This window comes from Macaca thibetana, chromosome 5 (genome assembly GCF_024542745.1).
Source record: "Macaca thibetana thibetana isolate TM-01 chromosome 5, ASM2454274v1, whole genome shotgun sequence".
In the NCBI taxonomy this organism is placed as follows: domain Eukaryota; kingdom Metazoa; phylum Chordata; class Mammalia; order Primates; family Cercopithecidae; genus Macaca; species Macaca thibetana.
Genome location: NC_065582.1, coordinates 138,383,208 through 138,401,831, shown reverse-complemented (window position 1 = coordinate 138,401,831; position 18,624 = coordinate 138,383,208). Strand labels below are relative to the sequence as shown.

The following is an 18,624-nucleotide window of genomic DNA, read 5'->3' as shown; positions in this document are numbered from 1 at the left end:
CAAAGAAGCATGCTAACAACCAAGATTATAAAAAGGAAATAAAAGACCACTCTTCCCAGGGGTGGGGAAAACAAAAACCACTCTCCTTGAAATGGAAATGAATGATTCAAAGTTGGATGTCGAATTTCATTCCATGTTTATGTTCTTTTGTGAGGCATAGAGAAGGGGAGAAAGTAAAAGTATATGAACATAATGCTTCTGATGTGACAAATCTCTAATGCATTAGAATGGCCCTATATGGAAAGAAATCAAGAATAACTACCATCTCCTTAAAATAATAATAAGTTGAACCCTCTCTGTTTTTTGAGAGTTGTATGCAGGGATGTCCAAATGTGAGAAATTGGGGAGAAGAGACAAAAATTAACTTGTGCTTGTTGCCCCTTAAATATACAATATAGTGTTTTCACAGCATTTATTAATGCTGCCTCTACACTCCCACTTTTCTTTTTAATATACACTACCTCCCTCCACCAGTCAGCGCTTTATTGAGTCAGAGGTCATTCTACTTAGGTAAAGAATCAGTAACAGAAAACAAAGAGAGAAAAGCCATTGTCTATAGATTTTGAATTTTTCAAGTCTAGGCTCTTCAGAGAAGAAATATTGAGTTATTAACAAAATATCTTGGAAAATGGGCCATGAACAGGAGTGAGATCTCACTACCACCGTCCCTATTACCACCACTATCTAGAAAAAGATCTCTTGAGCTAGAGGAATGGGGGAAATAGAAGGGAAAGAAAAGGGGAGTACTAGACATTAGTAGGTCAGTGGGTTAGGATCCTTTATCTTGTACCCTATAAGGGCTGCCCAAGTCACACAGCAGAGAAAGAAGCTCCTAGTCCCACATTAGGTTGGTGGGATTTAAAAGTGAAACAGAACCTGTGCTCTTTTCCCCAGGTAGAGCCCTTGGAAAGGCAGAAAGATGCCAAGGAACAAATGGCTGTGAATGTGCCTAGGTAAATGAGATCTGAGATCCCACCATGGAGTTTTGTAATCATAAAGAATGCTGACCAGGTGAGACTGCTCACGCCTGTAATCCCAGCACTTTGGGAGGCCGAGGTGGGTGGATATTTGAGGTCAGGAGTTCAAGACCAGCCTGGCCAACATGGTGAAACCCTGTCTCTACCAAAAATTTAAAGGCGTGGTGGCATGTGCCTGTAGTACCAGCTACTTGGAGGGCTAAGGCAGAAGGATAGCTTGAGTCTGGGAAGTCAAGGCTGCAGTGAGCCAAGGGAGCACCACTGCACTCCAGCCTGGGCAACAGAGCAAGACTCTGTCGAAAAAAAAAAATGCCAGTTCTGAAGGAATCTTGCAGAAAAAAATCAGTATGGGTTAGCAGTTACCTGTTTGAGTAGCCAGCCAAAGACAAGACTGGAGGATGGTGGCCGCAAGGATGCCATGCACACGGATAACAAAAGGACCAGTAAGCCACCTTCCTACCAGTACGATAGCCCCACGAGACCAAGAACTTTGACTTTGAAGCTTAGGGAAGCCAGAGAAAAACCCCAAATTCCCTGGAATTATATCTCTAGCACCATCCCAAAAAAGGATGCTCAAAATTTAAACTATATTGAGTTGTAGAAAAATATGGCTAAATTTTTCACACTCTTGAATTGTAGACTTAGAGTCAACTACTATACTTAATAATAGAAATGTTTGGTGAGGACATAGAAAAATCAGAGCTGAGAAAACAAATTTATTTATTTTTCTCCCAAAAACATATGTATATCAGAAATGCTTTTTTCTTCACCTTTCTCAGTGGGCCGAGAAATTCCTTTTTTAATTTAAAAATATACCATAGTTTTCTTAAAAGATGCGAATAGTCCACAGTAAACATTTACCTCACAGCTAAAATTGTACATGTCCTAAAATTCAAAGTGGGTCAGTAGGCCATACAACCAGGCCTACAACCTAGGAAGATAAAAACACAGTCTGCAGCATCTTCAGTTTATCAGTAAACAAATGTAAGATTCCCTCTTATGAGTAAACAAACAAACAAAATACATATATATACATAGCACGTACCTTGTCATTCCAAAGTCCGAAATTTTTACTGTGCATGTTGAACTGATCAAACAATTCCTTGCCGCCTATGGAAAGAAGAATCCAAGTTTGAATACAAGTTTTTATTTCAAGAGTTTTTCCTCTCCTCTTCCTTAGGTTATTTGGACCCCACGCTACCTGTCTGTGTGGACAGCCAAGTCATTTTTATGGTGATATCCATCAATGGTATAGATTCAATAGTTTGCCTTCGTATTTTTTTTGAGACAAGATCTGGCTCTGTCGCCCAGGCTGGAGTATAATGGCACCATGTTGGTTTACTGCAACCTTCCCCTCCTGGGGTCAAACCATCCTCCCACTTTAGCCTCTTAAGTAGCTGGTACTACAGGCACACACAACCACGCCCAGTTAATTTTTATATTTTTGGTAGAGATGGGGTTTCACTATGTTGCCCACACTGGTCTTGAACTCCTGGGCTCAAATGATCCACCCACCTTGGCTTCCCAAAGTGCTGGGATTACAGGAGTGAGCCACCAGGCCCAGCCTGCCCTCAATTCAATCTGAAAGATGATACAACTATAAATCTTGGCATAAAAATAGTGTATATTTGTTAACATCTTTATAGGAAAGCCCAAAATACATAACAGATAAGGCATATTGATTTTATATCTTTGGGATCTCTAATACATAATAAAAATTAAGAAAAGATAATTCAACACTGATTTCACTCAAGATAATTATTTACACTGATAATTTCATATTTCTTAAAATTATCACAATGAACTGAATATATGCTATGTAGAAACAATGTATTTGAGGCCAAAGCAATTCATTCTCAGCAACTTAATCAAGAAAATCATTGATTTGATTATTTAGCCTCATGTAGGTAAACTAGATAAAATATTTGATAGAATTTTCCTCTTTTCAGCTAATTTGTGGTTCAATTAGTTAAGCAACAAAAGCAAGAAACTTGAAATAATAAATCACAAGGAACCAGTTTAGAAGATGCCAGCAAGTCCTAGCAATGACCAAACCACAAGAAAAGTTCTTGACGGGGAAAAGACTCATTGTTCACTGACATATTTTAAGTAGCATATAGGGAGATAAAATAGAACACAAAAGAAAATGAGCAAATAAGGGAAAAAACAGGAACAGGAGGGCCTGTCAGAATCCACTTGGAGCAAATAAAACGACCAGAACTGTCACCCAATTGTTATCCGCAAAGACAAACCTGCACAGACTAGGAAAGTGAGCCAGTTGGAGTTGATACCGTATTCACCCATTCAAAAATTTGCTCATTTCTCCCAGGTGCTGGATACCGGGAAATGTGCCTTTAGGAAATTTTTTTTAATGATCTATCTCTGTAATAGCAATAGTTAACATTGCTGAGCTCCTCTACATGCTAGACACTGTTTATTAATTCATGTAATTCTCCCAACAAACCCATACGAGGAAGGTGCTATAATTAATACCACTTCACTGGTTAACTAGCTTGCCCAAGCTCTCACAGCTAGTAAAAAACAATATTTCAACCCAGCTAGCCTGGCTCTAGAGTAGTCGTTCTCAACCTCAACTTCACATGGGGCTCATCAGGGGAATTTTCAAAAAACATTGATGCCTGGGTTTCAGCCACAGAGATTCTGATTTAGTTGGTCTGGGGTATGGCCTGGCTATTGCAATTTTTCTAAAAGCTTCCAAGTAATTGTAATGCATACCAAAGTTTGAAGTTTGAGAATGACTGTTTGAAACCTATGTTCTCAATCACTGCATGGTATCTCAGACATCTAGGCCTTGATCTCAAAGACTCTAAGTCTCATAAGATAGACTCTAGTATTTGTGTAAACGATGTAAATAATTAACTATTGGGTGACGCAGTAAATAGCAAATGCCCTGAGTGTTCCAAGCCACGGGTAGGATAAGCATACTTCCCAAGGTGTGCTGAGGCCAATGTAACTATGCCCCCTTTTTCTCCCCAAAATACTCCAGCCTGTACAGTGAGTAATATGATCACTTTGGTCATGTGTGATGGAAGCACAGAATTACTTCCAAGGGGCAATATCAGGGATTTCTCATAGACTTCTCCAATTCTCATTTGAGTTAATTTTTAGATTTCAAAATCAGACATGGAAGGACATAAGGACATCAAGGGAATAGTGTGAATATCATGAATAAATGTGGAATGGACAGAAAGTGTTACTCAAGGGGAGGTAGCAATGCAGGGAAGCAGTGCTGTTAGCATATGGTTTGGGTAAGACAATCATTTATTTAAATAGGAATGTTCTGAGCATTACAGAAAAAAATAATGTAGCATTCCTAGTCTCTTCAATAATGCCAGCAGTGCTCTTGCAATCCTGTTAGGGCCAAACTACCTCCACGTCAGGAGCCGTTATGCCCCTAGGTGACATTCTTTAGATAAAGTTGGAGACTAAAACTGGAAATTGTTCTTCACTGTTGTATCTCCAGTGCTTAGCAGAATGCTTGGCATATACTAGGCACTCGATACATGTTTGATTATGGCTTGAAAGGGAAAAAGGTGGAAGGAAAGAAAGAAGAAGGAAGAGAAGGAAGAAGGGAGAGTGGAAAGGAAAGGAAATCAGTTTTAGTCACATGATAAGTTAGGTGGTTAATTAGTTCAAGGCATAGAGTAAAGCCTTACTTGACTATGAAATCACCTTTGCAAAATTATGACTGAGAACCTAACTGACTCCATCTTGCTTTTAACCTCCAAACTGTCCTTGTTCATTCCTGGGCATAGGCTAAACTAACTTTGGGTGGAATTTATAGTTTATAGTTTAAAATGAAGATGATAACAGCCCTTTCCCAAACAAACCTCCCTCTTGCCTGGGGACTAGACTTCCTTTGTAGGACTAACAAATTAGCCACAAGATTAGAAATTATGGTCTAGGAGTCAGACAGCTGGAGGCTACAAGATTCTGACTCTCCTTAAACTGCTCCTAAGATCAGTGCTTGAGCTATTTTGCAGGCCCTGCACTTGATGGATCAGCTAGCACCACCCAGATCGATTAACTGGCTCACCTGATCTTCTGGCCCCCACCCAGGAACTGACTCAGCATGAGGACAGCTTCAACTTCCAATGGTTTCATCTCCTACCTAACCAATCAGCTTTCCTGGCTCACTGGCTTCCCCCCACCCACCAAATTGTCCTTAAAAACTCTGATCCCCATATGCTCGGGGAGACTGATTTGAGTAATAATAAAACTCCAGTCTCCTGCACAGTCGGTTCTATGTGAATTACTCTTTCTCTATTGCAGTTCCCCTGTCCTGATAAATGGGCTCTGTCTAGGCAGCAGGCAAGGTGAACCCATTGGGTCTTTACAGCAACAGCATCAATGCGCAATTAAAAACAAAGTTACATTTTACAACAAATTGCATGAATAGGTAAATGTTTAAAAATTAAATCAAGGATACATTATTCAAAGTATTGAAAGTAATTGTCACATCCTTCTGAATATTGGTACGATACATTTTAAAAAGTAAATTTGCACCATACTTACCAAATCCCTATGAATATAGCCATTCCTCTCCAGATATTCCATTCCTTCACATACATCCTGGCATACACTCAGTAGCATTTCCTTTCTAAGCTTTCCTTTATTCTCCCTGAGATAGTTAAGCAGGCAGCCATTTTCCATGAACTCTGTCACAATGTAAAGGGGCTTCCACTGTGTACAGACCCCATAAAGTTGCACTAGCTTTGAATGAGATAATTTCCTGGTGAAGAAAAACATACACCAGTGAGCAGAATTGTGTTTGCATTTTAAAATGTTTGAACACAACCGGTAATATTTACCATCTATTTATCACTCTCATTATCAAGATAAGATGAAAATCCACCCAAACACAGAGAAAGTAATGCAGCTTCCTTGCCACTTAATGCACTGAGAATGTGGGGTGAAGAGTTTAAGTGGTAATGCCAAACGCAGTGTGGAAACAGAATATTACATGCACCACATTCTACGTGTCAGCATTTTATTTTTCTCTTCTTCATTTTATAATCCTTTTGTTTCTAAACGCTGTTTATCCATTGAGCAGATTTCCTTTCCTGTTCCTTGAATTCCAGCTTTCCTACCTGCAGCTGTCCAAATGAAAAATTTTGGACAGACAAGAGGGAGGAAAGAGTGACTAAAAAAAGAAAACAAAAATTAAATTCTAAAGCATGAAGTTCTTTAAAAGGAAATTTTTAGATAAAGTTGGAAACTAAAAAACATTTACCAACATGAAAACTTGCAGTGCACACACACACACACACACGTGCCTTGAATGTTGCCTATTAAAATATACCCAGAACTTTTTAGTTATCTAGACTTCAAAAGTTTACTGGTTTTGTGCACGTGTGTGTGGAATATTATATTCAATCTCTAAAAGCCTTTTATACCAACTAGTCATCATGGAAAATAATATTCAAATTAACACTTATAATTTTAGAAGACGTACCTTGTGTCAAATGTGCCTTGAAAATTTATTGCTTCTTTTCATTCTTTTCATTCATAAATGTAAAATAAAATCAGTGACTTGGGAAGACTGTATACCTTAACACAATGTATATGAATGATTTTTGACTCATTATCATAAAATTAGCTTATGAAAACACTCCAGTTAATGTGGAAGAGAGGCATTCAGAGAACTTAACATTATCTTAATTTGGAGATATATGTATATGTATTATATTTTGTCTGATTTACTTTTTGAATTCATAAAGTGTACTTTCAGTTAAGGGATGCAGTTTACATGTATATAGCGTAAGTGCAGAAAAGCAAGTCTTGAGATGAAATATTAATTTGCCACAGGAAATCCACCAAGTTGATACCCACATGGAAGCATCTGAGAATTGAAACATTACTGCATTTCCTTATCAAGATCACTGGTAAAAATCTAACAGAAATAAGGCAAACCTTTATCAGAAATCAGGCAAAGACAAACTCTCATATGATTCAGTCTAACAAATATGACAAATATTTCTCACAAGCACAGAAAGATGCAAATGGAAAACCTACATTATTGTATGTTATAACTCTAGGACTTCTTAATACACATTATTTCTCAGTTTAGAGAAGTATGTGGGATTCATCATAGGCCAAACACACATTTAAATTCATTTAAATTTGTTATTTAAATATTTTCAGACCCTTTACAGGCTTCTCCAGTTCTCCTTTTCTAATTATTCTCTTTCCCTAAGTAATTGCATTAAGTTTCAGGGTTTTAAATATCATCTCTGGTGACCACTCTCAAGTTAATACCCTCCACTCTGACCTTTTTTCTGAACTCCAGACTCATATATTTACCTCACTACTTGATCACACCTAATAAATAACAGTCTTCTTAAATCCAACATGTCCAAAGCAGAATTCTTAATTTTTTCCCCTAAACCTGTTTGGTCTTCCCCCATCTTTGTAAATGGTGCCACTCTTTGCCTAATATAATAATGTACACCAAAACCTTAGCATCATCTTTGTTCCTCTGGTTTCTTCCGACTACCTACCACATTCAATTTATCAGCAAGTCTTGATGACTTTATCTCAAAAATGTATCCTGAAACAATTCTCCTCTTTCCGTCTTTTGCCCTCTAACATATATTAGTTTTCCAAGAGTGTGTTGATAATTATGTTCATTAAGGTCACGTTTTTTGTGCCCAGACAGTTCACAGTTTTGATTTCAATTAGAAGCTCTAATGATGTTTTGTTGTGGGACTACAGGCAAATTACATAATATAAACCAAAAATAAAATTCTAAGCCCCTAACCATCTCAATGGACTCCTCCTCTTAGCCAAGGGCATTCCAAAGTTAACCTGCAAAACTAGTTCAGGCCACAATGGGAAGAGGGAGTTGGACATGCCTCATAACCATTAACATCAACACAGACATTGAGACTGATAGAACAGACTCTTCAAGTCTAATAAGAAACATTTACCTTCTATTTTCCCTGAAACCTTCTACCTGGAAGTTTCATCTGCATAATAAACACAGACCATCTGTGCTGGTCTCCACAATTCTTTATAGTAACCCAGACATTCCTTTCCATTGATTTCAGTTCTTTGGATAATAACTCAACCAACTGTCAATCAGAAAAACTTTGAATCTGCCTATGACTTGGAAGCCCCGACTGATATGGACAGGAGACAGGGAAATATTGGGTAGAAGAAGGCAGTTTCCCCAGGAGAGTCCTCACCCTCAAGCCTAGATACCCATGGCCATAAATGAGAACAGCCATTCCTGTTTTTGTGCCCCAAAAGTTGCTTTTTGACCCAAAACGTCCCCATCCTGTACCCATATAAATCGCAAACTCCAGGTCCAGAAACAGATGAGGAGACGAATAGACAAACAGCAGAATGGTAGAGCAGAGGAGGGGAGAAGAGAAGAAACATCAGGAGGAGTTTGGCTGGACCAGTTAGAGAATTGGCTGTTGGATGGCCAAACTCCAGGGGAAGATCATCTTCCCAACCCATCCCCTGTCCAGCTTCCCATCCATCCTGCTGAGAGCCACCTCCAACACTCAATACAACCCCACATTCATCCTTCAAGTTTGTGTGTGACCCAATCTTCCAGAACACTGGACAAGAGCTTGAGATACACAAAGCTGTCACACTGGCCCCCTGCCCTTGCAAAAAGGCAGAGGGTCCACTGAGTTGGTTAACCCTTAAGCCATCTGTGGATCACAAGGCTAAAAGAGCACACTGTAACACGGGCCGACTTGGGCTTTGGGTGTTGCAGACACCCAACCCTAGATGCTGCTGTTGGGTTAGAGACCAAAAGCACTCACCCTGATTCCTGCACCTGCCCATCTGCATGCTCCCTATCTTGTAAAAGGTTTGAGATCATGGTGGCTGAACAGAGAGCCACACCTCTGTTGCATGTCCTGCAAGTGGGGGCCAGAAAACTCTCCTGTTTCACCACTCCCTGTTGTCCTGCCTTTCCCGACCAAACCAATGTACATCTTACATGGATGGATTGATGTCTTATGTCTTCCTAAAATGTGTAAAGCCATTTTTACATTTTTGCAGGCCAATCACCTTGGGCACATATCATCAGGACCTCCTGAGGCTGTCATGGGCATGTCCTTAACCTTGGCCAAGTAAACTCTTAAATTAATTGAGCCTTGTCTCAGATACATTTTGGTTTGTAATAAGCCTTCTAAATTTTCTCTTTCTTATCTATAAAACTGGGATCTTAATAGAAGCTATCTCTTGGAATTGTGGTGAGGATTCATTAACTCATTCAATAATCCATAAATGTCTTTTAAGCACCAACTACATGCTAGTCATCCTTTTAACACTCACCAGGTTAAACAGGACAAATAAATAAAAGGTTCTATTATTAGAGAGCTTGCAAGCTAGTGGGGGAGAAATAAAACTACACAGGAAGCTTCAGAATATGACAAGGACTTTGATGGAACTAACACAAGGCGATACAACAGAAAGCATTTGGCAGTGGGTATGCCAGCTTAAACAGAGTAGTCAGAGGAGACCTCCTGAAAGAGGTGGTATTTAAACCACACACGGAAAGGAGCTAATATGTGCAAAGCTGTGTGTCCTTGGTAGATAGTATGTCAGTGCACGTCAACTATTTTAAAGATAAATATATTTGCAATAGGATGTTAGAATGGAAGATTTTCTGCCTCACTTTTTAGAAATCAGGGTGTGTGTGTGTGTGTGTGTGTGTGTGTGTGTGTGTGTGTGTGTATGACAGGGTCTCACTCTGTCACTCAGGCTGGAGTGCAGTGGTGCCATCATCATGGCTCACTCTAGCCTCAACTTGTTGAGTTCAATTGATCCTCCCACCTCAGCCTCCTGAGTAGCTGGGACTATAGGTGCTCACTACCATGCCTGGCTAGTTTTTTTGTTTTTTTGTAGAGACGGGGTTTCACCACGTTACCTAGGTTGGTTTCAAACTCCTAGGCTCAAGTGATCCTCCCACATTGGCCCCCCAAAATGAATCGGGGGAAATATTGTCCTCAAAGATCCTGACCTCTAATGCCCAATGAGGCTTGTACCTTTCAAGAATTCTCTCATTCGGACATTAAACATCTTCAATTCTTTCTTGTTTGATAGAGATTCAAATATGGTTTTAACTCCCCCTGAATCACTTGTCTCCCATTCATTCTTTTTTTATTATGCCTATTTAATCCAACGCAGGAATACAATTTTTGTCCTTTAGGTGTAGAAAAACCATGGTAAGATGTAGACAGCTACAGGAAGCAAAGGCCAGCTAGAGATAGGTGCCTGAGGCACCTAGGGACACAAAAACATCATTGGGAAGCTGGTGTCACTGCAAAATTGTGTTTGTAACAACTTCTCTTAGAATTCATTCTATTGTAAGTGAATGGAAAGGATATTTTGATAGGACCCCCAGGGTATGGGTTGAGAGCCCCAAGGGATACACTTACTTTGCCTTTGAAAGAGAATAGGTTCAGTTAATCTCCTCTGATTGTTGTTTGCTTATTTGTTTGTTTGTTTGTTTGTTTTTCTAGTTGGAGTCTACAAGTGTGGGTCAGAACTAAACTTCTCTGGGAAACAGAGCAGAATCTAAATACTGCCATCTGGAGTTTTTCTTCTTCACAGCATTGTTGTTCCTCTAAATAAACATTGAACAAATATTTAAAGAATGTTAACTTAAACTATGGTCAAATTATTGGCCTGTCCTGGTCCAGCTCAGGTTGTTACAGTTAATGAGCCACAGAAATGGGTTCAACTGAGTCAAAATGCTGTCCTGGGAAATCACAGAAGAGTTGTGTCCAATGGTCTACAAAGAGCCACTTCTTTTAAAGCTCTGGACAGTTATATCCTCTGAAAGCAAATACTGTTTTATCCTTCAAAAAAAACATTAACTCTTTTTGGCCACTGGAGGATGCCCTTTCAAAAGATGAGTAGTATATCACTACTAAGACATAACCATCATTTTTGCTTCTGGGAAAAGGAGAAAAAAAACAGTACTTGTAAAGTACCTATTCTTGAGCTGAAAAGAACACGCTTGTCACTGATACCGACAGGAGGCAGGGAAATACTAGGTAGAAGAGGGCAGTTCCCCAGAAAAATCCCCACCTTCAAGCCTGGAAACCTGTAGCCCTAAATGGGAACAGGCATTTTTATTTTTGTGCCCAGATGTTGCCCTTTCCAAGACTGTTCTAGCCTGCCACACCCCTGTCCTGTGCCCATGTAAACCCCAAGCTCCATTGGCAGGTGACAGAGCAGTGCAGCACAGAAGAAGAGAAGAGGAGGAGTGTCTGAACATTGAGGAGTTCTGCTGGGGGCGGTTAGAGATTGGCTGCAGAACACTTGAACTCCCAGGGAAGATCATCTTCCCACTCCATCCCCTTTCCAGTTCCCCATCCATCCCGCTGAGAGCCACCTCAATAAAATCTCTGCATTCACCATCCTTCAAGTCCATGTGACCTGATTCTTCCTGGATGCCATACAAGGACCCAGGTATCGAGAGGGCAGGATGCAAAAGGCTGTCACCCTGACTTTCCACTGAAGTGGTTAACACTTAGCCATCTGCAGATGGAAAAGTTAAAAGAGCAATGTAACACCTCCAGACACTGTCATGGGGCTGGAGCCCAAAAGCGCTCACTCTGGCTCACCTGCATGCTCTCCATCCCGTAAAGGGTTTGAGCACACAGTGGCTGAGTAAATGAGCCACCCCCTTCACAAGGAGTTCTGCAAAGGTGTCAAGGGAGTTCTCCTGTCTCATCACTTACATAAATTCTCTTATTTAATTCACACATTGATCCAGTGAGGTAGGTACTCTCATCCCATTTTATACATGAGGACATTGAGGTTTGGAAATACGAAATAATTCACCCAGGTCACACAGAGATCAAATAAGGTACCTGGGTTACACAACGAGCTTGAGCAAAGTTGTGACTCAAATCCAGGTGTGGCTGCCTCCAAAGCTCATGTTGTTTCCATGACACCAGGGCATGATATTTATCAGTGTGTTGTTTATACGTACATCATCACTTTGGCCTCTTCAATGAAATCCTCTTCAGACATGGAGCCTTCATTGATGGCCTTGATAGCTACCTGGATATGTGACCGCCATTCACCTAAATGGACCACTCCAAATTGACCACTTCCAATCTCCTTTATAAAAGCCAACTCAGATGGATCTATCTCCCACTTTTCTGAAAAAGTAAAACATCCATGTTACAAGTAGAAAGAAAGAATGCTAAAATATTAAGGCTGGGAAAAGTTTAGGAATTATCTATTATTTGACAGAGAGGTTAAAAAATGTATAAAGTGGAGAGGATCTGAAGCCATTTTAATACTCTATGACTTAAATGTACTTCAAGAACTCAAGTTTCCAAACACAAACTTTATTTATTTGGTGATGTTTGTATAACAAATTAAGGATAGCAAAACGCACTCTCTGCTCCCAAAGAGAACAGCAAACACACTTCTGTGCCTCTCTAAACTAAACCTACCAAAACTAGACCTGGGACCCAAAATATTTATGTTCCCAGTCTGGTTTTTTTTTCCTGGTGAGTAAACTTGTAAGGTAAATAAAACTGTGATTTCAGTTCCTCCTGTTGTTCTTCTCACTCCATCCCTAAAGGGCTTTTCTCCCTTGGTATCTTTTCTTCTTAGGGAAAAGTCCAATGAAATCATTTAATAAATTCAGTGTTAGAAATCTAACCCACATATATCTAAGAGTATATCTGAAGTGAAATTTTTACTGTATATTTCTCATTTTATAGAAGCAAATTGGGAAAAAATAAACTGTTTTTAAAATAACCTTCTTGAAAACTGTGCCAAACTTAATGGTTTAGGGTCTCCTTTTTATACAGCAATACCACCATCTGCTGGAACTTTCGAATAATGCATTTAAAAGAATTAAAGAATTGTAAAATCTGATAGTCCCTTCTACCAGCTGTGCAAAGTATTCCCCCTCCCTATAGAAGGTATGTTTTATTTTATTATTATTATTATTATTATTATTAATTTTTTTTGGAGACAGTCTCACTCTGTCACCCAGGCTGGAGTGCAGTGGCGCAATCTCAGCTCACTGCAAGCTCCACCTCTTAGGTTCAAGTGATTCTCCTGCCTCAGCCTCCCAAGTAGTTGGGATTACAGGCATGCCACCACGCCTTGCTAATTTTTTATATTTTTGGTAGAGATAAGGTCTCACTACGTTGCCTAGGCTGGTCTCAAACTCCTGAGCCCACCTCAGTCTCCCAAACTGCTAGGATTATAGGCATGAGCCCCACACCAGGCCTCATAGGTATGTTTTAAAAGTAACATGGGAGGATATATTCATGGCCTTCGAATTGGCATGCATTTATTCAACAGAATATAACCACAAAGAAAAATATTGATAAATTATACTTCATAAAACTTCCGTTCATCAAAAATACCCTCATTAAGAAAGTAAAAAGTTAAGCCACAGAAGATATTTCTAAAATATACAACCAACATAGAATTCTTATTCTGAATATAAATAAATCAACTAGAGGAGACATATACCCTAACTTTTTTAAGGGTAAAAAATTTGAATGGAGTATTCTCTCATGAAGAGAATATCCAAATGGCCACTAAGCCAAATTGATCAAAATAATTAGTCATCAGGGAAATGTAAATTTAGACCATAATGAGATACTACTACACACCAGATTGGCTAACATGTTAAAAAAAAAAAAAAAAAAACCTAGAATAAAATATTGGCAAGGGCAAAGGTATGGAGCCACTAGAACTTATATATAGTTGATAGGAGTGTAATTTGGTGTAAGCTCTTTAGAAAACTGACTGTATCTACTAAATCTGAACATATGCATAGCCTATGACCCAGCAGGTCTACACTTAGGCACATATCCAACATATACTGGAATGTAAATGTGCACTTAACTTCATCAAAACACACACAGAAATGTTCTTAACAATATTATTTGTAAGAGCCAAAAATTGGTAACAACCCGAATGGCCATCTACAAGAAGCACAGCTAAATAAGCTGTGGTATGTCATGCAGTATAGCACAGCACCACAGTGAAAATAAACCAGCCCTACCCAGAACCATGGATGAAATTCACAGATGTAATGAGGTGAGGAGGAAATCAGACACAAAAAAATGCAGTGTCCAATTCTGTTTATATAACGTAATCAAACCAGACAAAACAAATCGAGCTATAGACTTATGACTTATGAGTTGTACACTATTCTGTTTGTTTTTAAATTTTTTAAGTTTATTTTTAAGAAATAAAAAAGAACCATGTTTAACTTAAGTAAATTGTTAATAGTAGAACTTTGAATTATATATACTATCTGTGGGCCAGAGGACTAATACAGGCAACAATAATAGCCAGAAATCCTGCTTCCATCCCACTTAACTTAATGAGATCCTGAGTCCCAGTTACTTGTTTCCCAATATAATTGTGTTATTAATTTTTTTTCAGTATATTCTGAATCCCACTACTGAGAGGAGTTTAAAGGAATAAAATGTCACCAAATTAGAAAATAGGATTCCCTGGCACTTACTTATTCTCACAGATTTACAAATACCACATTTGCTAGAAAGTGGTTCAAATTGAACTTTGTGCACGTTCTGTTAGAAAAAAAGAAAAAGATGAAGAAGATACTTTGAGCAGCTCTTTTTAGTAGCTTCTCTTGGAGAGGAATCATTTCCCAGGCACCCTTGTAACCAAAGAACAACAACCCAAATATCCAAATGAAAAGAATTGTAATTTATCAAAAGGGTGAAGATTAAGGCTCCTGGTAATGTGACAGTAAAATCTGAAGTAAAACTGAAGCATTTCTCCCCAAACTTTAAATTGTCCTTATGAGATGTACGTATTTAAACGGTCTCAGAAGGATGATGTAAACTTTGAGAAGAAATGTTTCTAGATAGACATTTCAGAAGTGCTGATAGTTCAAAGAATCAATAGGGAACTTAGAGTAGATTCTTTTTTCTCTCTCTCTCTCTTTTTTGAGACAGAGTCTCACTCTACTGTCCAGGCTGGAGTGCAGTGGCATGATCCTGGTGTAACCTCTGCAGTGTAACCTCTGCCTCCTGGGTTCAAGCGATTCTCCTGCCTCAGCCTCCCAAGTAGCTGGGATTACAGGCACCAAACCCAGCTAATTTTTTGTATTTTTAGTAGAGGCAGGGTATCACCATTTTGGCCAGGGTTGTCTTGAACCCCTGACCTAAGGTGATCCACCCACCTTGGCCTCCCAAAGTGCTAGGATTATAGGTGTGAGCCACCGCACCCAGTCGGACTAGATTCTTTACTACTGGATTTGCTATTTTACTTCAGCATGTGTGCACACTTTACCGTAGCTAAACCCAGCTGTGGCTGGTAAACAACTGCCCATCAGCCCAACTGGATATCGGAGACGGGTCATGAGACCTAAGGAGAAAGAGAAATCAATATTTCAAGCCTATTTGCTAATACAGAAGAAAGAATGAAATATACTAGAAGATAGTATCATTCTTTAAATAATTAAATAACTGGTACAAAATTCATTGTACCAGTTAGTCCATTTGCTTATTTTCCCATTTGAAAAACATTTTCCAAAAAAAAAAAAAAAAAATGCTCATTGTATACAATTTAAAGAATCTAAGAAAGTATAAAGACGACCCCAAAAGATCCCTCACAAAATCTTAGTATCCACAGACAGATTGTTATCATTTCGGTGAACATTTTTGCAAAAATCTCTATGTGCATAATTGAAAACATGAACACATCCAATATATTTTACAGAAGTATAAATATTTTGTTAAAAACTTTTTGCACTATGCACGTAATTGATATATGTCATTGACTATAAACAGAGCTTAAATTTATTTCCAAGATTTCACTATTATAAAATATGCCATATGTCCTTGAACATACATTTGTCTGTACTTCTCAAATTATCACCTTATAAAATGTGATTTCCAGGTCAAAGAGTGCCCAGAAAGGCTATACTAATTTGTTCAACCACCAACAGTGTTGAAGTGTGCCCATTTTCTATACTCTTTTTTTTTTTTTTAATGCATGGTAGAGTAAATGAGACTTCATTTGGTTCAGTAAACACATAGAATTCTATACATTAAATGTCTCTTTTTTTCCTTTCAGTGACCCACTTAGGCATATACCTTACATTTCAACTTAGTTTTTTAATCATTTATTATTTATTTATTCAACTAATATTTGTTAAAAGCCTGGTTTGTACTTTTAATAAAAGCTTTTAATAAAACACTATCTAGATGTTGGGAGACAGTAGAGAACAAGGCTGATGATTCCTGCTCTCATGAAGATTACATTCTAGTGAGAGGAAGAGAAAATAACAAGTGCACGCACACACAAGAAAAAGTAGATGATGATGATTCAGTGCAAGGCAGACCAGATAACATACAGTTACGTTAGAGTGGGTGCTCAGGAAAGGCCTTTCTGACAAGATGACAGCTCTGCCCACGTTGACTGACGAAGAGCCTTCCAGGCAGATGGAACAACATGTGCAAATGCTGGAAGACAGAAACGAGCTTGACCAGTGTAACAACAAAAAGAAGCATATATTAAGTGCCTATTGTGTGCAAGGCGCTCTTCTAGGTAGATTCCCAAAGATCACAGCAGATTCCAAGATTAGTAAAATGAGGACTCTGCCCACAGGGAGCTCTATCTCAGTGCAGGAAGACTCGCAAAGAGAGGCCATTCTAATGTGAAAGGAATAAGTATTGTGCTGGAGATGCATATAGGGTGCCTTGGGGTGTAGAGAAAGAGCACTTAACACATTGTTGGACTCAAAGAAGTCTTCGGAGGAAATGACTGAGATGAAACTAAAACATGGAGTTAACCCATGTGGAGAAACTAGGAAGGACCCTACTTTCTAAGTAGAGGTAACAGCATGAGATGAAACTTAGAAATGTGAAGCATGATGGTGGGCACTTGAGGTAGTAGAGCCAGATAAATTACACTGGAGAGGTAAGCAGTATTCTGGGTATGATGGGCCTCATAAGCCATACTAGGGAGCATTACATTTTCCTGCAGGTGAGAGGAAGCTATTGAAAAGTCCCAAGTTAGGAGGGCACAGTCAGATTTACATTTCTTTTTCTTTTCTTCTACTTTTTTTTTTTCAGATGAAGTTTCACTCTTGTTGCCCAGGCTGGAGTGCAATGGTGTGATCTCAGCTCACTGCAAACTCTGCCTCCCAGGTTCAAGCGATTCTCCTGCTTCAGCCTCTCAAGTAGGTGGGATTACAGGCATGCGCCACCATGACTGGCTAATTTTGTAGTTTTAGTAGAGATAGGGTTTCACCATGTTGGCAAGGCTGGTCTCAAACTCCTGACCTCAGGGGATCCACCTGCCTTGGCCTCCCACAGTGCTGGGATTACAGGCATGAGCCACTGTGCCCAGATTTACATTTCTATTAGATCACTCTGGTACTAGCAGAATGGATTAAGGGGAAATCAACACTGGAGGCAATGAGACCAGTTAAGAGGCTACTGCAGTTGTCCAAGTGAGCAATGATTAGGGTGGTACTAGAAGGTAGGGAGAGGCAGGGATCTATAGGAGACACATTTAGGATATGAAATCAATTGCATTTGATAATTAATCAGAAGTGAGGTATTAAGAAGTATCTATTTAATTCCTATGCTTCCAACCCTTACAAGGGGCTGGATGATGCTGGTATTACCTGAGAGAGACAAAAGAAAGAGGACATTTGGAGGGAGAGTAATGGTGTAAGATGAAGCGTCTATTTCATAAGTGAAGTTCAGGGCCTGCAGGATTGCAAGTTCCTTTGTCTACAAGAGAGAAGATTATGCAAAAGGAGATGCCTAAGGTGAGAAGACAAGTGATCAGGGATGGATTCTGTAGGAAAACCACTATTTAAGGGAAGAGTAGAAGTAGGGCACGTTAGGAAGACCCACTAGGAACTTCTCAGTTAGAGAAGGCCAAAAAGGGGTGGTGTCAAACATCGAAGGAGCAACAAGTGACACTGCCAAATGTAGCAGAGAGGACCTGAACACATGAGAACTAGAAAGCACCACAGTACTGTCAAAATACGGGCCACTGGTCAAATAGGGAGTGCTGAAAGCAGAAGACAGATCGTAGATGTTTAAAAAGTAAATGGAAAGTGAGAGAGTGGAGACAGTGGATGTGGACACATTTTTCCAAAAGTGCAACTTACAAGAGCAATGTGTAAAGGGAGAAAGAATTAGGGCAGCAGGAGGAGAGTTGTTTTTGTTTTTAGGATAAGAAAGTCTTAAGCATGTTTATAGGATTAAGAGCTAAAGGGAGAAAGTCAAAACAGAAGAGATACAGGAGAGAAAGGAACAGTGGATTGGCAGGTAAGGGCAAGAGCACAGGCATGCCCTCATTACTACTGGAGGGAATGAGGATGACAGGGCATGGGGACAGAAGAAGAGACGGAGGTTGCTCATGCCTGGTGACTTCACTTTTCCTAGTGAAGTAGACAGATGGGAGATTTGCTAATAGGACAGTGGTTAATTTTGGTAAAGGAGTCTTGAGAATGGTAAAAGTTTGAACAGGGAACAGGAATGGATACTTACCAGTGACTCTAAGACCTAGTTGAGGTTAAAGCCCTCATCTAACCTCATTTAACTTTTTCACCATAACCACTCTTTCTTAAGTTTTTTCTTTGGAGGAAGGAAAAAGAGGAATGTAAAGGAGAAAACTC

At 39.3% G+C, this 18,624-nt stretch overlaps 1 protein-coding gene across 2 annotated transcripts in view; it reads right to left on the bottom strand.

Moving 5' to 3' along the window:
- TXK (TXK tyrosine kinase) overlaps positions 1-18,624 on the bottom strand; it is a 72,769-nt gene that overhangs the window by 10,616 nt on the left and 43,529 nt on the right. For both annotated transcript variants that reach the window (XR_007725636.1, XM_050790151.1), the window contains exons 9-12: positions 15,276-15,350; positions 11,965-12,136; positions 5,514-5,730; positions 2,023-2,087 (exon numbers count right to left, since the gene is read on the bottom strand). Coding sequence is in view for 1 of the 2 variants with exons in the window: in XM_050790151.1 (XP_050646108.1) it covers positions 2,023-2,087; positions 5,514-5,730; positions 11,965-12,136; positions 15,276-15,350 (529 nt within the window). In the remaining variant the exon portion in view is untranslated. The remainder of the gene's footprint in view (positions 1-2,022; positions 2,088-5,513; positions 5,731-11,964; positions 12,137-15,275; positions 15,351-18,624) is intronic.